The sequence below is a fragment of the Physeter macrocephalus genome, chromosome 19, assembly GCF_002837175.3.
Source record: "Physeter macrocephalus isolate SW-GA chromosome 19, ASM283717v5, whole genome shotgun sequence".
NCBI classification, from domain to species: domain Eukaryota; kingdom Metazoa; phylum Chordata; class Mammalia; order Artiodactyla; family Physeteridae; genus Physeter; species Physeter macrocephalus.
Window position 1 is genome coordinate 44,253,304 of NC_041232.1, and position 18,385 is coordinate 44,271,688.

The 18,385-nt window shown below is 35.4% G+C and overlaps 1 protein-coding gene across 1 annotated transcript in view; it reads left to right on the plus strand.

The window, feature by feature from the left end:
* Positions 1-18,385, plus strand: part of DSG1 (desmoglein 1) — a 39,883-nt gene that overhangs the window by 15,837 nt on the left and 5,661 nt on the right. The window contains exons 6-14 of the mRNA XM_007130547.4: positions 1,681-1,847; positions 6,375-6,509; positions 6,818-7,003; positions 9,143-9,402; positions 10,829-10,968; positions 13,041-13,319; positions 14,540-14,673; positions 14,909-14,981; positions 17,029-17,237. Of these exons, the coding sequence (XP_007130609.1) occupies positions 1,681-1,847; positions 6,375-6,509; positions 6,818-7,003; positions 9,143-9,402; positions 10,829-10,968; positions 13,041-13,319; positions 14,540-14,673; positions 14,909-14,981; positions 17,029-17,237 (1,583 nt within the window). The remainder of the gene's footprint in view (positions 1-1,680; positions 1,848-6,374; positions 6,510-6,817; positions 7,004-9,142; positions 9,403-10,828; positions 10,969-13,040; positions 13,320-14,539; positions 14,674-14,908; positions 14,982-17,028; positions 17,238-18,385) is intronic.

Sequence of the window (18,385 nt, forward strand, 5' to 3'; positions counted from 1 at the left end):
ATAAAGAAGATGTGGCACATGTATACAATGGAATATTACTCAACCGTAAAAAGAAACAAAACTGAGTTATTTGTAGTGAGGTGGATGGACCTAGAGTCTGTCATACAGAGTGAAGTAAGAAAGAGAAAATCAAATACTGTATGCTAACACATATATACAGCATCTTAAAAAAAAATGGTTCTGATGAACCTAGGGGCAGAACAGGAATAAAGACACAGCTGTAGAGAATGGACTTGAGGACACGGGCGGGGGAAGGGTAAGCTGGGACGAAGTGAGAGAGTAGCATTGACATATATACACTACCAAATGTAAAATAGATAGCTAGTGGGAAGCAGCTGCATGGCACAGGGAGATCAGCTTGGTGCTTTGTGGCCACCTAGAGGGGTGGGATAGGGAGGGTAGGAGGGAGGGAGACACAAGAGGGAGGAGATATGGGGATATACATATGCATATAGCTGATTCACTTTGTTATACAGCAGAAACTAACACAACACTGTAAAGCAATTATACTCCAATAAAGATGTTAAAAAAAAAAGAATGTTCATTGTAAAAATTCACAAAATATGAGTAAAAACAGAATAGAAATGTGTTCTTTGCTCTCCCCAGCACCATTTTTCAGGGGCAAGTACCATCACTAGTTACTTAGGTACATACTTTCTATAATCATGTAAATATATATAAACATGTTTCCAAAGAAGAAACAAATGTGACCATATTTTACATGCTTATCCACAATGTGAGTTTTTATTGAAATATATTTTGAACACATTTCCATATTAGGAAATACATGTTTCTTCATTCCTTTTAACAATTTCATGAGATTTCGTTGTATGAACGCACCATAATTAATGAATTAATTGCCTCTGAAAACATTTTTAAAATGATGCTAAAATGAATACACACACAGAGATTGAGAGAGAGAGAGATGGGAGCTGGTAGTTGGTGTCTACAGACAGGCCAATTGTGCTTGGAACAGAGTTGATTGTAGAGGAGTCTAGTTTATGAATGCTGGCAGCTTTTCACATTCTCCAGTGTTCTTCATCAAAACTGCTAATAAGATTACTGGAAAAAGTGAGGGGTAGGACAAAGTATGTAATTAAACAAGCGTCTTTTTAAACCTACTAGTTACCTAGCATTTTACTAGAGACCACGCAAAATACAACAATAATATATATTTATTGAATGTGCATTATTCAATAGGAACTTCACATAATTTTCTTCATATAGATGTTTAATTCTTTCATGAACTCAATGAGGACAGTACTATTATCATCCCTGTTTACAGATGTGGAAACTGAGGCCAAGATCACATAGTTAGAAAGTGCTATAGCTGGGAATGAGTTGGTCTGGCCTTCCTTATATCATTTTGTTTCACCATAGCAGCCTTTTAAAAAAAGAATTATACTAGAATAAGAAATGGAAAGGCAGAAGAAAATATTTCTTTGTTTTCTAGCTATAAGTAATGTCTAAGGTCCCTGGTAAAATGTGATCTTTTCATCAAGACAAAGGTATAGAAAGGAGCTAAGATATTGGTATGTCGAAGCAGTAGAAAGGGAAAGTGGTAGAGTGCCCATTATATGGACCAACTAACCCTAACCACCTTGTTGGAAAAACAATATCTATTATACTACAACAAAAATGCAAACTGTCCATTTGCAATCAATTTCTCTTGATTTCTAGATACACTGGTGATGATACTCAATGCTACTGATGCAGATGAACCAAATAATTTGAACTCAAAAATTGCCTTCAAGATCCTAAGACAAGAACCTTCTGCTTCACCAATGTTTATTATCAACAGATACACTGCAGAAGTTCGAACAATGAATAATTTTCTGGACAGAGAGGTAATTTTTTTTTCTTTGAGTGAGTTGTAGTCTCAAAGGAACTGATTCTAAAAGCAAGAGTTCTAAGAAAAAAAAAGAAAACAGTACTTTAAAATTTTAATTACATAACCTTTCCACATAATGGTAATGACATAAATATGTGTGAGGTGAAAAAAATAGGAATCCCTCAAATAGATTTTATACTCATCTTTCATTTAATCTTACTTAGCATTTGTCTCAATTTAAGAAATCTACATCTGCGAGTACATAAAAATACACACAGGTAGAGGCAAAAGCTCCTTTTTTTTTTTTTAAAGTATGTCCTATAATGAAATAAATTTAAGAAACAATTGCTATTATGTCTCCCATCTTGGTGAGTCACAATGTGTGTGAACACGGTAGAAGCTCCAAGAATTTTGACAGGCTAAGAAACTTGTTTATCTTTCTTTTTTTGTTCTGTTTATTTGTTTGTTTATCTTTCTTTAAGCCAGCATATCCTAGGCGCATTTAAGAGAACCCCTTTTTTTTTTTTCTCCCTATATCTCACCTACTGACAGCCCACTGAGTACTTTGGGAAATGAATCACAGAATCAGAATGATGGAAAAGAATTAAGTAACATCCAGACCAGTCTTTTCATTTACAAATAAAAAAATAATTATTGATTGTTACCAAATTAGAACCAGCATTGCATGGTTTCTATAATGCCACGTGGTCCCTTGTTTTAATTTTAAAATATCAACTTTTTCCATTATGTTTTTTAATGTGGATAGAATATAACTGATGTGCATATATTTTGGGGTTATAAATGAGGAAGTTTTATTTTCTATTTGATATTTAATTAAATTTGATTTTAAGTATTATAGTTATTTTAAAATGACATCTCCCTGCTAATGATTCCTAGATTTAGGATAGATCAGATTATTTTAACACTCTTTATTGATCCAAATGCCATCAGTTTCTAGGTTACCATTATGTCCTTTTTTACTTGCTTGAAAATTACCATAAGAAGAAATTGACTATTTAGGTATTTCTCTCTCAAACTTTCCTAAAGAGCCCAGTGGGTTTCCTTTAACATGAAAAGAGATGTAATGGTGAATAGCTCTAAAAAGTAAAGGAACTCTGCAATCACTGGCAAGCCACCAGAGCAGATATTTTATTCTTTCTAATTTTTATTTTTTATTGGATTATAGTTGATTAACAATGTTGTGTTAGTTTCAGGTGTGCAGCGAAGTGATTCAGTTATATGTATAAATGTATCTATTCTTTTTCAAATTCTTTTCCCATTTAGGTTATTACAGAATATTGAGCAGTGTTTCCTGTGCTATACAGTATGTTCTTGTTGGTTATCTATATTTTTAATTATTTTTTTAACTTTTTATTTTTTATTGGAGTATAGTTGTTAACAGTGTTGTGATAGCTTCAGGTATATAGCAAGGTAATTCAGTTATACATATACATGTATCTATTCTTTTTCAAATTCTTTTCCCATTTAGGTTGTTACATAATATTGAGCAGAGTTCCCTGTGCTATACAGTAGGTCCTTTTTGGTTATCTATTTTCAACACAGCAGTGCGTACATGTCAATCCCAAGCTCACAATCTATCTGTCACCCCACCCTTCCCCCTCTGGTAACCATAAGTTCATTCTCTAAGTCTGTGAGTCTGTTTCCACTTTGTAAATAAGTCCATTTGTATCATTTTTTTTTTTAGATTCTGCATATAAGTGATATCATATGATATTGTCTTTCTCTGTCTGACTTACTTCACTTAGTATGATAATCTCCAGGGCCATCCATGTTCCTGCAACTGGCAGTATTTCATTCTTTTTAATGGCTAATATCCATTGTATGTATGTACCACATCTTCTTTATCCATTCATCTGTCGATGGATATTTAGGTTGCTTTCATCTATTGTAAACAGCACTGCAATGAACATTGGGGTGCATGTATGCTTTCAAACCATGTTTTTCTCCAGATATATGCCCAGAAGTGGGATTGATGATCATATGGTAGCTCTATTTTTAGTTTCTGAAGGAACCTCCATACCTTTCTCCAGAGTGGCTGTACCAATTTACATTCCCACCAACAGTGTAGGAGGGTTCCCTTCACTCCACACCCTTTCCATCATTTACTGTTTGTAGGTTTTTGATGATGGCCATTCTGGCTGGTGTGAGGTGATATCTCACTGTAGTTTTGATTTGCCTTTCTCTAATAATTAGCGATGTTGAGCATCTTCTCATGTGCCTTTTGGCAATCTGTATGTCTTCTTTGGAGAAATGTCTATTTAGGTCTTCTGCCCATTTTTGGATTGGATTGGTTGTTTTTTTGATATTGAGCTGCATGAGTTGCTTGTATGTTTTGGAGATTAATCCTTTGTCAGTTGCTTTGTTTGCAAATATTTTCTCCCATTCTGAGGGTTGTCTTTTTGTCTTGTTTATGGTTTCCTTTGCTGTGCAAAAGCTTTTAAGTTTCATTAGGTCCCATTTGTTTATTTTTGTTTTTATTTCCATTTCTCTAGGACGTGGATCAAAAGGATTTTGCTGTGATTTATGTCATAGAGTGTTCTGCCTATGTTTTCCTCTAGAGTTTGATGGTGTCTGGCCTTACATTTTGGTCTTTAATTCATTAAGAGTTTATTTTTGTGTATGGTGTTAGGGAGTGTTCTAATTTCATTCTTTTACATGTAGCTGCTATTTGTGTCATCTTTAATTTCTTTCATCAGTGTCTTATAGTTTTCTGCATACAAGTCTTTTGTCTCCTTAGGTTGGTTTATTCCTAGATATTTTATTCTTTTTGTTGCAGTGGTAAATGGGAGTGTTTTCTTAATTTCACTCTCAGATTTTTCCTCATTAGTGTATAAGAATACCAGAGATTTCTGTGCATTAATTTTGTATCCTGCTACTTTACCAAATTCATTGATTACCTCTGAGAGTTTTCTGGTAGCATCTTTAGGACTCTCTATGTATAGTATTAAGTCATCTGCAAAGAGTGACAATTTTACTTCTTTTCTGATTTGGATTCTTTTTATTTCTTTTTCTTCTCTGATTGCTGTGGCTAAAACTTCCAAAACTATGTTGAATAATAGTGGTGAGAGTGGGCAACCTTGTCTTGTTCCTGATCTTAGTGGAAATGGTTTCAGTTTTTCACCATTGAGAATGATGTTGGCTGTGGGTTTGTCATATATGGCCTTTATTATGTTGAGGTAGGTTCCCTCTATGCTCACTTTCTGGGGAGTGTTTATTATAAATGGATGTTGAATTTTGCCAAAAGATTTTTCTGCATCTATTAAGATGATCATATGGTTTTTATTCTTCAGTTTGTTGATGTGGTGTATCACACTGACTGATTTGCGGATATTGAAAAATCCTTGCACCCCTGGGGCAAATCCCACTTGATCACGGTGTATGATTCTTTTAATGTCCTGTTGGATTCTGTTTGCTAGTATTTTGTTGAGGATTTTTGCATCTATGTTCATCAGTGATATCGGCCTGTAGTTTTCTTTTTTTTGTGGTATCTTTGTCTGATTTTGGTATCAGGGTGATGGTGGCCTCATAGAATGAGTTTGGGAGCATTCCTTCCTCTGCAATTTTTTGGAATAGTTTCAGAAGAAGAAATCCGTGTTAACTCTTCTCTAAATGTTTGATAGAACTTGCCTGCACAGCCATCTGGTCCTAGACTTTTGTTCGTTGGGAGTTCTTTAATCACAGTTTCAATTTTAGTACTTGTGATTGGTCTGTTCATATTTACTATTTCTTCCTGGTTCAGTCTTGGGAGATTGTACCTTTCTAAGAATTTGTCCATTTCTTCCAGGTTGTCCATTTTATTGGCATGCAGTTGCTTGTACTTGTCTCTAATGATCCTTTGTATTTCTGTGGTGTCCTTTATAGCTTCTCCTTTTTCATTTCCAATCTTATTGATTTGAGCCCTCTCCCTTTTTTTCAGAGCACATATTCTTAACCTGGCATTTGTGGAGAGCCCTCAAGACGTCTCTAACTATGAATCCTCTAAAATTATATCCACAACTTTGAGTGAGGATGCATATATGCATGTGTCTGGGAAAGGCTTCATGGCTTTTACCAGCTTCTAAAAATTTAAGTACCTTTGTGTAGAATCAAGAAAACAGATCATCAATAACTGTACTGCCACCCCCCAAAATGCAAACCATTTGCTATCTCTTTATTCTTCAGGGGTTGATAATTTGGGGTACAGAATTTTAATTCCATAAATTCTTCATAAACCTTAATCTCTCCCCTCCTGATCATTTTCTTCTGCTTCACCCTTTATAAACTTTTTCAACATATAATAAGGAATGATGTCTTTTAAAATTTTTGCTTCTTTTAAATGATGCTGGAAAAGAATTTTTGGGAATAGAAGTGGCAACTTCATATTGATTCATGTGAGATTTGCAAATTTTCAATATTCGGTGTTACCTCTATCTTCATCATTGATTTATGTAAATGTTGATCCAACATTTTAAAAGATCTTTTATGAGACAAAATAAAAACTGTCTACATCAACTGTGGTAATGTTTGTTGTGTGTATTTTTAGCAATATGGCCAGTACTCTCTAGTTGTAAGAGGCTCAGACCGAGATGGTGGGGCAGATGGTATGGCAGCAGAGTGTGAATGCAGCATTAAAATCCTCGATGTCAATGATAACATCCCATACATGGAACAGCCGTCAGTAAGTTTTAGTCCTTGAATTTAACAACAACTTTAGGTTCATTACCTTCTAAAATTTGTTCAAACAATTCTATTTATATATGTACATGTTATCTTTAGTCACACACAACCCAAATGTACACAAATATTTCCTCTCATGTTTGTTTATATAATACATATGAAAAAAAACCCTACTTGAACAATGAAAAGTGAGACCACAAACATAGATCTCTTTTCTATATCATGAATAACTATAAACATTCTATATAAAACTAATATAGTTCTATTTCTCACATAGTTTGTGCTAAAATTTTTTACTTCTTGTTTCAGTATTCCATAAGTGTTGAAGAAAATGCTCTAAATTCAAATTTGCTCCAGATTAGAATAATTGATTTGGATGAGGAGTTCTCAGCTAACTGGATGGCAGTCATTTTCTTTATCTCTGGAAATGAGGGAAATTGGTTTGACATAGAAATGAATGAAAGAACAAATGTGGGAACTTTAAAGGTTATTAAGGTATGGAATAATTATCCTAAATATTTTGTCTTCTTGGTTTTTTTCAAAGTGTTAATCTTAAAATGATGTTAACATTTCACAAACTTGAGTGGGTGAAAGAATAAAAATTACTGTGTTTTAGAATTATACATGATATAGAGCTTTTTTATAGAGAGTTTTTCTGCTTATATAATTTCATAAAGACAGGCATTGAACTTTTTACTTGAAACTCTTTTCTATCAATACAATATTCCCTCACAGATCATACATTTTTAAACACAAATCTTATTATATGCTTACAACAAAATATGATTAATCCTTAAGGTTTTGTTTTACACATTTGAAGAATATTTTTTGAAGCAGATTAAACATTGCCTAAAAAAAAGTATCCCTGTCAACACTGTACATCAATTATTATTCATTAATAACATTCACCACATAAATTAAAAGTTGTTAGTTCATCCAGTGTGTTTTCACAGAATTAAAATTAAATTACTGTAATTGTAGGATTATCACATTCTCATCTCACTTCTGCAGCTGACCCAGGCTTATTACAGACATAAGTATACTAGAGACTTGGTCCAAGTCAACACAGTTCTTCTGTGTCCCCTCTATATTACTGATCCACCACATTTACCTGCAGTAGAATTTTTTCTGAGATTCAAGGGGGAAAAATGTCTGACTCCTAGGGAGCTGATAGTGAAGATTTCACCCTGTGCTACAAGACTTGTCAGTCTATTTTTTAAAATCTGCAATAGCTGTGCATGGATTGTACGTGATGCATGCAATACATATTCCTCATGGTAAAATGTAATACCTTTTTAACTGTTTTCTTCTTTCAGAATTGCTCTGGGAAATAAACTCCTAAGGAATTCTGTCCCCATAGGAATGTGTGATCATTTGTCTCATATGTCTTCATAAAGTGTCACCATGCCTACAGCTTCCATTCACTGAGGCAGTGTGCGGATGATTTAGTTTATTCTCTACAGCATCCCTGTAAAATAGGTTATATGCCCACATTACAAATAAATACATTGAGATTCAGAGAGAGTTTGTAACCTGCTCAGTTCTCATCACTAGTAAGTGGGACAGCTGACATTCAAACCTAGGCTTCTCTAGCTATTAAGTTCACATTCTTTCCACTACACTATCTAGGTTTCCCTGCTGGGGAAACTGAGTCCTAATCTATTTCACCCCAAACTATGATATTACTTTAGAAAATTAATTGATCTATCTGGCTTCAATATCTCTGTCTGTAAAATGGGAATTCTGTTGATTTTTCTCCCAGACATGGCATCATATATTAATTCTTTTGTTAGTTTTACATTATATATATATGTAATATGTGTGTGTGATGTATATGTATACATAATTTTGTAGCCATTCTTGGAGTTGCAAATAAAGCTAATATTAGAGCAAAGACTGAAAATTTTAGCTAAGTAGACATCTCAGTGTGTGAATCGATGGTCATCTAAATTACTGTTATGTGAAAATTTTAAAAAATATAGGTGGTATTTATAGGGATAATGCATAGTTGTGGTTTTATGAGTAGTGGATTTTGACACCGCCTTTCATAATGAAAATGATTACTTGATAATTTTATAATATAAATTGAATTTTTCCAGGATATGTTGAATAAAATACGGATTTCTTTTTATTATTTATATACTACATTCTATTATTTGATTTATTGAAAGAAGTCACATATACATAGTCAAATTTCTTGTAAATAGTTCTTTATGGATAAAATCAGTCAAATGATTGAACCTATGATATACTTGGCCATTCTTCCTAATAAATAGAGCTATTTTCTGAGAAAGCTGAAATGATAGCAACTAACATAAGCTCTCTTTGCACTACAAAATGCATGGATTTGACCACCTGTATTATTTTAAGTTTTTTAGTTTGGTGGACAATTAGAACTCATACATTTTCAACTTTTTCAACAAAGGATCTAAGACAATTGGACTTTTTCTTACTGTATTTTCATGTGTTTGTATTGAATTGAATATAAAGTAAGAATAGAGTGTGTATTTATATGTACTTATATTTAATTAAAGAAAAAGATGTAAGAACTTTTTTGCCTATTATCAAAGAATTTCTCTTTCCTCTAGAATGTTTTTTCCCAATAGTAAAACTGTTTCACTCTGTATTTTCTAGCCCCTAGATTATGAAGCTATGAAGAATCTGCAACTTAGTCTTGGTGTTAGAAATAAAGCTGAATTTCATCAATCAATTATGTCTCAATATAAACTCAGAGCAACTGCAGTCTCTGTGACTGTGTTAAATGTAGTTGAAGGCTCAGTGTTCCGTCCAGGTTCAAAGACATTTGTAGTAACTAGTGAGATGGGACAAAACTATCAATTGGGAGACTTTATAGCTACTGATCTGGACACAGGTCTACCTTCAACCACTGTTAGGTAAGACAGACATTTTCCAACTAATTTTCACCACATATTGAACTTAAGTAAATATGTTCTTTTTAGAAATTTGAAGTACCTGAATTAAAATATTTGTCACCATTTTTGAAATTCAATCATAAAATGTACTAATTGGGGAATTGTTACCCAATTTAGACTGTTTAACTTAAGAAAATATAAATATTTGCACAAAATGTAAGATGGAAAAATGTGAAGGTTTAAAATGTGAAAATATTGTATCTGGAGAGTTTGACACTCCTGTGTTTATATATTTTATTGACCAGTTAGCTGATTACTACATATCATGGTTATTCCCCTTGGAAGATTTGATGGATTGATTTTCCCATTGCAAATTTGCCCAGATTGAAATCAATTAAATTTAGTTAACGCATTTCAGTTACTTTCTCTCTTTAATCAGCACGTAATATTGGTCAACAATAACCTTGATATGAAAAATTGGTTACATTAAGGAAAAATTAAGCTGTGTAGTTTTTTTTTAACTCTACGTATCCGAGTGTTTCTACTTGATCATGAAAAATCTGTGTGTATATGTGCACATGTATTTTGCAAATGTGCTTGTGATCAGGAATAATGGTGGAGTGGAAAGACCTCACAAATGAGTTTTTAAAGTTCTTTCTCTGTGTTCCTCTCACTCCATGTGAGTATTTCAGTTATAGCTCTTATCACACTGCACTGCCATTACTGATAAGCTCTCTTGTACTCCACAGATGTGAGTTCACTGAGGGAAGACCACACCCCTATCTGACTGCTTTCCAAGTTCTATTTCCTGAGTTTAGCACAATGCCTGACACAGAGAGTTATCTAACCAATGTTTGTCTAACGAACATATAAATGAGAAGGAAAACTTCGAAGTCAAAGATGAGAAGAGAAAGAGAATAGAGAATAGGATAGAGGCACAAGACAAGGACAGAGTTTGGAATCCACAAGAAGTCCTGTATATTCACTGTGTATATGGGGAGGGGAGTGGAAATAGGGAAGGGATGAAAGCCAAGCTGCTGAAGAAGTAACTTCTTTGGTAAGAGAATAGTTTAGAATTAGTAGCAGCCCAGGAAGTCCCAGCATCTGGGCTGTCCAGGACAGTTCTGATGCTACCAAAATCAAATGAAAATGAGACTGCAGGTATCAGGATTATTGGCACATCTAAGTGGGCTAGAAGTAATAGACATTCCATCACAGGTGGCTGCTCAGTAATTCTTTTTTCTTAAATTTAAATCTTCATCCATTTCTGAATGTCCTCAAGCAGCTGAAACTGCCCCTCCAAAAATAAAGTCTCCAATAATTGAAAATTATATCCAGGAGTTACAACTACTGGCTGGAAACACGGTTTAAAATCAAAATCTCTCTTTCTCTCCCCCCTGCCTTTAGATAGCTAACATTAATTTGTACCATTGTCTTTCAAATACAGATATGTAATGGGAAGTAATCCAGCTGGCCTAATCGCTATTGGCTCAAAAACGGGCATAATTAATTTGAGAAATAAAGTTACAGTTCAACAATATAAAATACTTAGGGGAAAATACCAAGGAACAATTCTAGCTATAGATGGTAAGTAATCAATTTAATTTTTTCCCATCTACTGGAAGTTATATATACGTTCAGAAACTAAAATTTAAATTACTGTCTTTTGAACTAACCCTTTTTCCAACAAAAGTTATCATATTGGGTATTATACAATCAAATCCTGAATGATACAAGAGGCATTATAATTTAGGGTTAAGACCGTGAGCTCTGGAATTAGACTGGATTGGTATCTCGTACCATCACTTACTAGCTCTAAGATTTTAGAGAAGTTATTTAACCCATTTATCCCTCAGTTTTCTCTTCCATAAAATGGGCCAATAACATTATGGATTTAGAAGTACTTAAGGAGTTACTACATGTAAAGCACTAGACGAGTGCTGACATTCAATAAATGTTAGTTCGTATTAATGTCAGTAATTGAAATTTTTAATTGTACTGTAAAATTATTTTCAAACAGACTCAAAGCCAAGCTAACTTAACTTTACATGATCCTTGGAAAGTTGATGTACAATTTCGTGTAAACAATTTGGAATTAGCATGCTTATATTACTTTTCAATACCAACAAAATTAAATTAGGCTAATCACTAGGAGGGAAGTTCCTCGAGGCTAATTCTAAGCAATATTTGCTACTTCGGTTTCTCTTCCTCCCTTCTCCCTCCTTCTCTCCCTTTCTTCCTCTTTTTCTTTCAATTCCTAAAAAGGGATTGACAATTTCTACTTGCTTCACATGTTTAAAAGAAATAAAACAGCATTTCTTTAAAGTCATTCAACAATTCAGAATTTTTACCAAATTATGCTGGTCTTTTCCACAATCAGTCAAAATAAATGTAGTTTTAAAAATGTTTATTACAAATCGAAATGTTTATTCCATCTACATATAAAGTTTATTTCAGTGCTGAAATTGTCTTAAGCAATTGCTAGTTTACTCCTTTTCTTACATCCAACATCAAGCTTAATTGGACACATGAAAGAGAAATTGGAACTTTAATTTACTAAACTGTAGGCTGATGGCAAATAGGGAGCATTCCCTTTGTCATTAAAAAATACCACCTTCTGGGGATAAACATTAGATCCGATGATAATAATAAAAATAACAAAAACAGTAACAGTACAATAGAATTGTTGTATTCCAACAAAACAGTAACAGTAGAATCAGCATAGCTGGGCTAAAAGGGCATGGGCTTTGATATCAGATAGACTGTATGTAAACCTATCTCTGTTATGTACTTCCAGGGATATCTTTATTCATTTATCCAGAAACTAAGTATCGAATTCTAACCAAATGTCAGCCATTGTGCCAGATTCTAGAGTGACATCGATGGACAAAGTCTGACAACAGCGCTTACATCTATATAATAGAAATAATAATAACAATAATAGTAACTTGCTGAAGCCAACAGCAAGTGTGGAACCATTAACTTGAAACAAATCACAAATGTCTCTCCTCCTGTGTTTAGTCAACAAACACAATAATTTACTGAAACTTTGAAGGATAAGAAAAAAGCAAATTTGGAATATCTGCTTGTGAAACAAAAGTGCTTCATTTGATTGATATGAAGATTCCCCTCCCCCAATAGTGCCAAATTCCCTCTCCTATGAGTTGTTTGAACTGTTGGTTGTGAGCTTGAGGATATGCTACTTTATCAGTAGGAGATTCTTACACAAATGACTGACCAATCTGCCCAAAGTCTGTTGGTTTTGTCAGCCCATAAAAGGAAAAAAGACAAGAACTGAAGATGAAAGACAGTAAAACAGCAAACAAAATCTAGTCTAATACATGGAGAAGTGTGCAACACATGGTCTAGAGATGTCTCCACAGTGGCTTATGACACACGGCTGACCAATACATAATGTGGTGTTAACTGTGTATGTTTCTCAACACATAGGACAGTTTTTCTCAAGCACTAATATTTATTCATAATGGTTTGATTTAAAAACTGAGTCACAGACAAGAAACAATATGCGGAGTTACCGAATTGGTGGGAATAAAGACATCGAAATAAGTACTGATGCAAAGAGAAAATAGTTTTGTATTGTCCAACAATTATTACGCTAAATGTATAAAATATTTCTTTCATTTTAAACCTTGTTACAGATGCTCTTCAAAGAACTTGTACTGGTACAATTATTATTAAACTTGAAAGTAGTTCCTGGAAAGATGATGACTCATCTAATAAAAATAATACCAGTACTAGCACAAATGGCCTTACTTCCTCAGATGTTACCACTGATACCTACAAAAACAGTGTCAGCGCTGGAACAAATAATGCTCATGTAGGTCACACCACTGCTTTTCAGATAACAAGCAAAAATAATGTACATTTTGGTCCTGCTGGCATTGGACTACTCATCATGGGATTCTTGGTCCTAGGATGTAAGTTCTTTAACAGTCCTGTTTTTATGTGCCCCCTAAAAAATTGTGGAGAGGAAAAAAGTTTTCTGATCCTTTGATGAAATATATTTTACAAATTCTTATTTTGTGCAATTATCAAGAAATTTCTATGTTTGGTGTTGGGTTTATGACATGAAAAAAAAAATCAAACAACTTGACCCCTTAGAGTGCACTGGAGGATAAAAACTTTTTTGCTTTGAATCTCAATGTAATAGGAAAGTACCATAACAGACAGGTTCAAATTGCTATTTGAGTGAAGAAGACAGTCAGAAACAACTGACTGAAACAATCAGAAAAGGCTACATAGAGAAAGTAAACTCTGAATTGGGTTTTAACAGATGAATAGGAGCTAGCCTAGTGGACAAGAAAAGGGGAACACAATGCAAGAAGAAAAAAAAAATCCATGTGCAAAATCCCAAAAGAATGAGAGTGCAAGTAACTGAAATAAAGGACTCCAGCATAGAAGGAATAAAGGATGTGCTTGATAACATGGTGAGAGTTGAGACTAGAACGATAGGCAGGGGCTAGACCTTGAAGGGATTTCATGCTGTGCTAAAGCTGCACAGCCTAAGGAGAGGAGAGCCAAATAGATGAAGAATTAAACTCCAGCTTCTAAATTCAATTGTCTGAGTCCTTCAAAGTTTACCCAAGTTTTCTGAGCCTTGCTTTTGCCATCTGTGAAATAATAAAACTTACTTCACAACGATACTTAGATAATGAAAAGGAAGTACCACGCATGGAAGCATTTAGAGATAGACCACATTGTACGGTCACTAGAGTGGACCTAGTCAAGGATATAGACATGAGGGCATAATATCCAATGGATTCTTCAGGTGGTCTTTAACATTGCCTTGGATGATGATAGAAATTACAGTGGCGATGAGCCAGATGCTACAGTCTCTGAGGAATATTTTTCCTTTAATATTTTCCCAAGTAATGACAGAGAAAAGACTCATCTGCTTTAATAGTATAATATGATCTGTAATCTGAATACTATCTAACAAATAAAAATTGATTGCAGTCTGAGGCTCACATAGATTTTGGTATCTCACCATTATTCAGCTTGTTTTCTGAAACTTTCATAATAATGTTAGAATCAAATGGAGTTATATTAGGGGTTCAAATTTAATCATAAAAGCAGGTTGTTTTGTTTTAATATGGTCCCACTGCTAATTGCAATATTCCTATCTTTTCACCATGAGTGGTCCCATTTTTGTTGATGTTTTGTGACTGTGGAGGTGTCCCTGGTTGTGGGGCCAGATTTAAGCCTGTTCCTGAATGTTTGGATGGAGCAATTCATTCGTGGACAGTGGAAGGAGCGCAGCCCAAACTTGCGGTAAGTGTTCACTAACAGTCTAGGTTGTTCTTTGTTCTGGGATAGCCGATGGGGAAAACGAAGAGAAAGGTACATCAAAATTAGATGACAGTAACCAGGGAAGCCTTTCTAAATGAGGTTCAGATTACTTTTAGTATCCTTTTAGAAAATCTGAGGTAATTTGAGAACAAATCCAGTGTATAATTATTGAAAGAAAAGAATCATTACAAATGGGAAAATGTTTCCTGTTCTTTAGGATTTGACCAATATCTGTGCACCACAAATACCACCCAATAATGCAGATATTATTGAGTGCATTGACAACTCAGGTAAGAAAAATTTTTTTTAAGTTTTCATATTTCAAATGACTAACGAGGAACTCTATTATCTGTCTTTGCATACCTTACAATTTCTCAGTTGTCTTATCTTTACAATTGTTCCCATCATTTTTTTTTTTTTTTCGGAACGCGGGCCTCTCACTGTTGCGGCCTCTCCCGCCGCGGAGCACAGGCTCCGGACGCGCAGGCTCAGTGGCCATGGCTCACGGGCCCAGCCGCTCCGCGGCATGTGGGATCTTCCCAGACCGGGGCACGAACCCGGTTCCCCTGCATCGGCAGGCGGACGCGCAACCACTGCGCCATCAGGGAAGCCCCCAACATTCTTTTTTAAATGACTAATTTGCAAATTAAATGATAAAGAAAAACCTACAATACTTATTATTCTTTTAGGTTGTATTTTTTTAAATCTTCTTCAATCATCAGACAGTACACAGAGATGACCTGATTAGGATTTCTATAAATAGGAGAGAAGTACTGAATTGTAACCGGAAGTCAATTTTGGCTGAGATTTTTTTGTCTAATAGAGCAATTGTTATTTATTAAAAACCACTAATTTGAATTAAAGTACAGCCCTATTAAATAGATGTATGCTCATTTATTGAGGCTAGCATCTGCCTCCACAATTCACAAAATCAGTCTAAGAAAAAGAGGAATAAATTTTAAAAACTCATATCTTTGAAAATAATTGTACCGTCTTGCCTTATTTCAAGGTAAATAAATATTATTGATTCTCTTATGTTTCATTCAGTCTTTTTCAAACTTGTGATCATGACTTTTCCACTTTGAACTCTTCAAAATGTAAAAGACATAGGAATGTTTATGACTTATAGAACTGGACCACATTCAGAAGACTGGAGATGCTAGTCTATAAACTTATTTCTCCCCCTGAGGTGTCCATTTTTGTTAATGACCCCAACACCCTCCACCTCAAAAGCAGAAACTCATTTTTGACTCTCTTATCTCCCTATTCATTGACACTCAGTCAGTTCTCAAGACTTGTCAAATCCTCACATCCACCAGGATTTATGTATGCATTTAAGTCTACAAACCTTGAACAAAGCACAGTGAGAGGCACCAGAGTAAGAAGTATGAAACACTGTATGAAACACTGTACCTAAACTCAAGATCTTCAAAATATGAAAGCCATAGGACACCTACCCCATTGTCAACACTTTCTCTGTCCATGGCACTTCCATAGTCTGGGCCATCCTTTTATCTAACCTGCCTGGAATTTTGTAACAGGCTTCTACTCACCCCTCACAATCAAGTGCAAATCCCAGAGTCTTCATGCAAACCTATCCCCTCACCATAGCCATGGCCTCTTCTCTGAATGCCCTGAAGGCCCTGTGCTTCTAATAACACATTGAGTATCCTTATACAGTTTTTTTTTAAGTTTTAGAATTTGGGTATTTTCCCCCAATTTGAAATCAAACTCTCTAAGGCATGGATAGGGTTTTATAACCTCTGTAGAGCCCCCGATCCCAGCACAACATATAGTAGTATCTCAAATAATTACTGAATTAACAAATTGATTAATAATATTATTTTGAACTCAATATCATATTTGCATCTCCCTTCTTTATGTATTACCTTCATTTTTATTTATTTACTTTTGGCTGCGTTGGGTCTTCGTTGCTGTGCGCGGGCTTTAGTTGTGGCGAGCAGGGGCTACTCTTTGTTGCGGTGCCCGGGCTTCTCATTTTGGTGGCTTCTCTTGTTGTGCAGCACAGGCTCTAGGCATGTGGGCTTCAGTAGTTGTGGCATGCGGGCTCAGTAGTTGTGGCGCACCGGCTTAGTTGCTCCTTCCTGGACCAGGGATCAAATCTGTGTCCCCTGCATTGGCAGGCAGATTCCTAACCACTGTGGCCACCAGGGAAGTCCCGTATTACCTTCATTTTATTTCTTTGCTCACTCACAACTGCGTACTTAAATGGAGAAACTATACATCACAGTAAGTTACTAATTTTTACTTTACAATACACTAGAGAAAAAACAGTTTACAAGAGAAAGTAAAATTTAATTTGATCAACACTTTTAGGGGTTTACACAAATGAGTATCGTGGCAGAAAAATGCAAGATCTGGGAGGAGGAGAAAGAACGACAGCATTGGAACTAGTGGATGCAGTTAAAACATCAGGAACACCTAAGATATGTCAAGAAAATTCTGGAACATTAAGAAGAAGTTCTATAAGGGAATGTAGAGAAGGAGGGCTGAATATGAACTTCATGGAAAGTTACTTCTGCCAGGTAAGCTCTCTATCCCCATGCCTTCCTTTCTATCCTGCACCCATATCTCTACCCCAGGTTCCCACTGTTTCCCAACAGGGCTTTGGTGGGCGTTTCCTAACTAGGTTCCCAGCCTCTGGTCTTTACGCCTGACAATCTATATTCCTGCTGGATAGTATTTCTCAAACTCTGACTTGAGCACTTTACTCCCCACTTTAGAACAACCAGTGGCTCCCAGCTCTGTTTTGTCTGTGGCGTGAAATCCAAACTCCTTCACACAGCAATTAACCAATTGACCTCTTCCCTCACACCCTCACACCTCCAATTACTCCTTACAAGCCACCCCACTTGCCAAGCCCCTTTGCCTTATTCACACTGGTCTACTGCCCTCCATGTCTTTGCTTATGCTGTGCTCATCCTGGAATGCTTTTACCTGATCTTCTCTCTCACAAACCCACACTCATCTTTCTATCCGGTTCAAACACCCCTGCCTTTCTGAAGTTTTTACTGTGAATCCTCTCATCCAAAATAGTGTTGATGTTTCTTTATGTGTATCTCTGTAGTACTTTGTTTGTACATTTTATAGAACATACCATTGCTAAAATCTGTTGGTTACATGTCCACCACCGTTTTTAGTGCCTCGTCTGCATGGGCTCTACATTATGTTGCTAGTACCTGGCTCAGTTCCAAGCACAGAGTAAACACGCAATAAGGGTGGGTCCAAGAGCCATAGTACACTTCCAGGACATTCTAAGAACCAGAGAGAATTAATTTTGCCATCTTCAGGTAGAGACAGAATTGCCCGTGGTTATACCCCATATGATACTTAAACCTTCAGATATTTCCTACCTCTGATACTGTCTCTGATACATTTATGTCCTTCTATACACTGGCCTAAAATACGGTCATTAACTCTCCTAATCAAAGGGTGGCTGATATTTTGAACTGAAATACTAGTAAAAGCCTTCCAAATAGCAGCAAATAATAAGGCGACTGTTGCTGAAATCCATAGGTATACCTCCTATCCATGTCCCTACAAATGAATATCATTTTCATGAAAAGTTCCATTTCTGCCTCACAACTTTTGCACTTGTATCACCTTCTGCCCAGAACACACTCTGCTTTACTGTCCCCGTGACTTTAGTCTCTGAACAACCATCACTTTATGA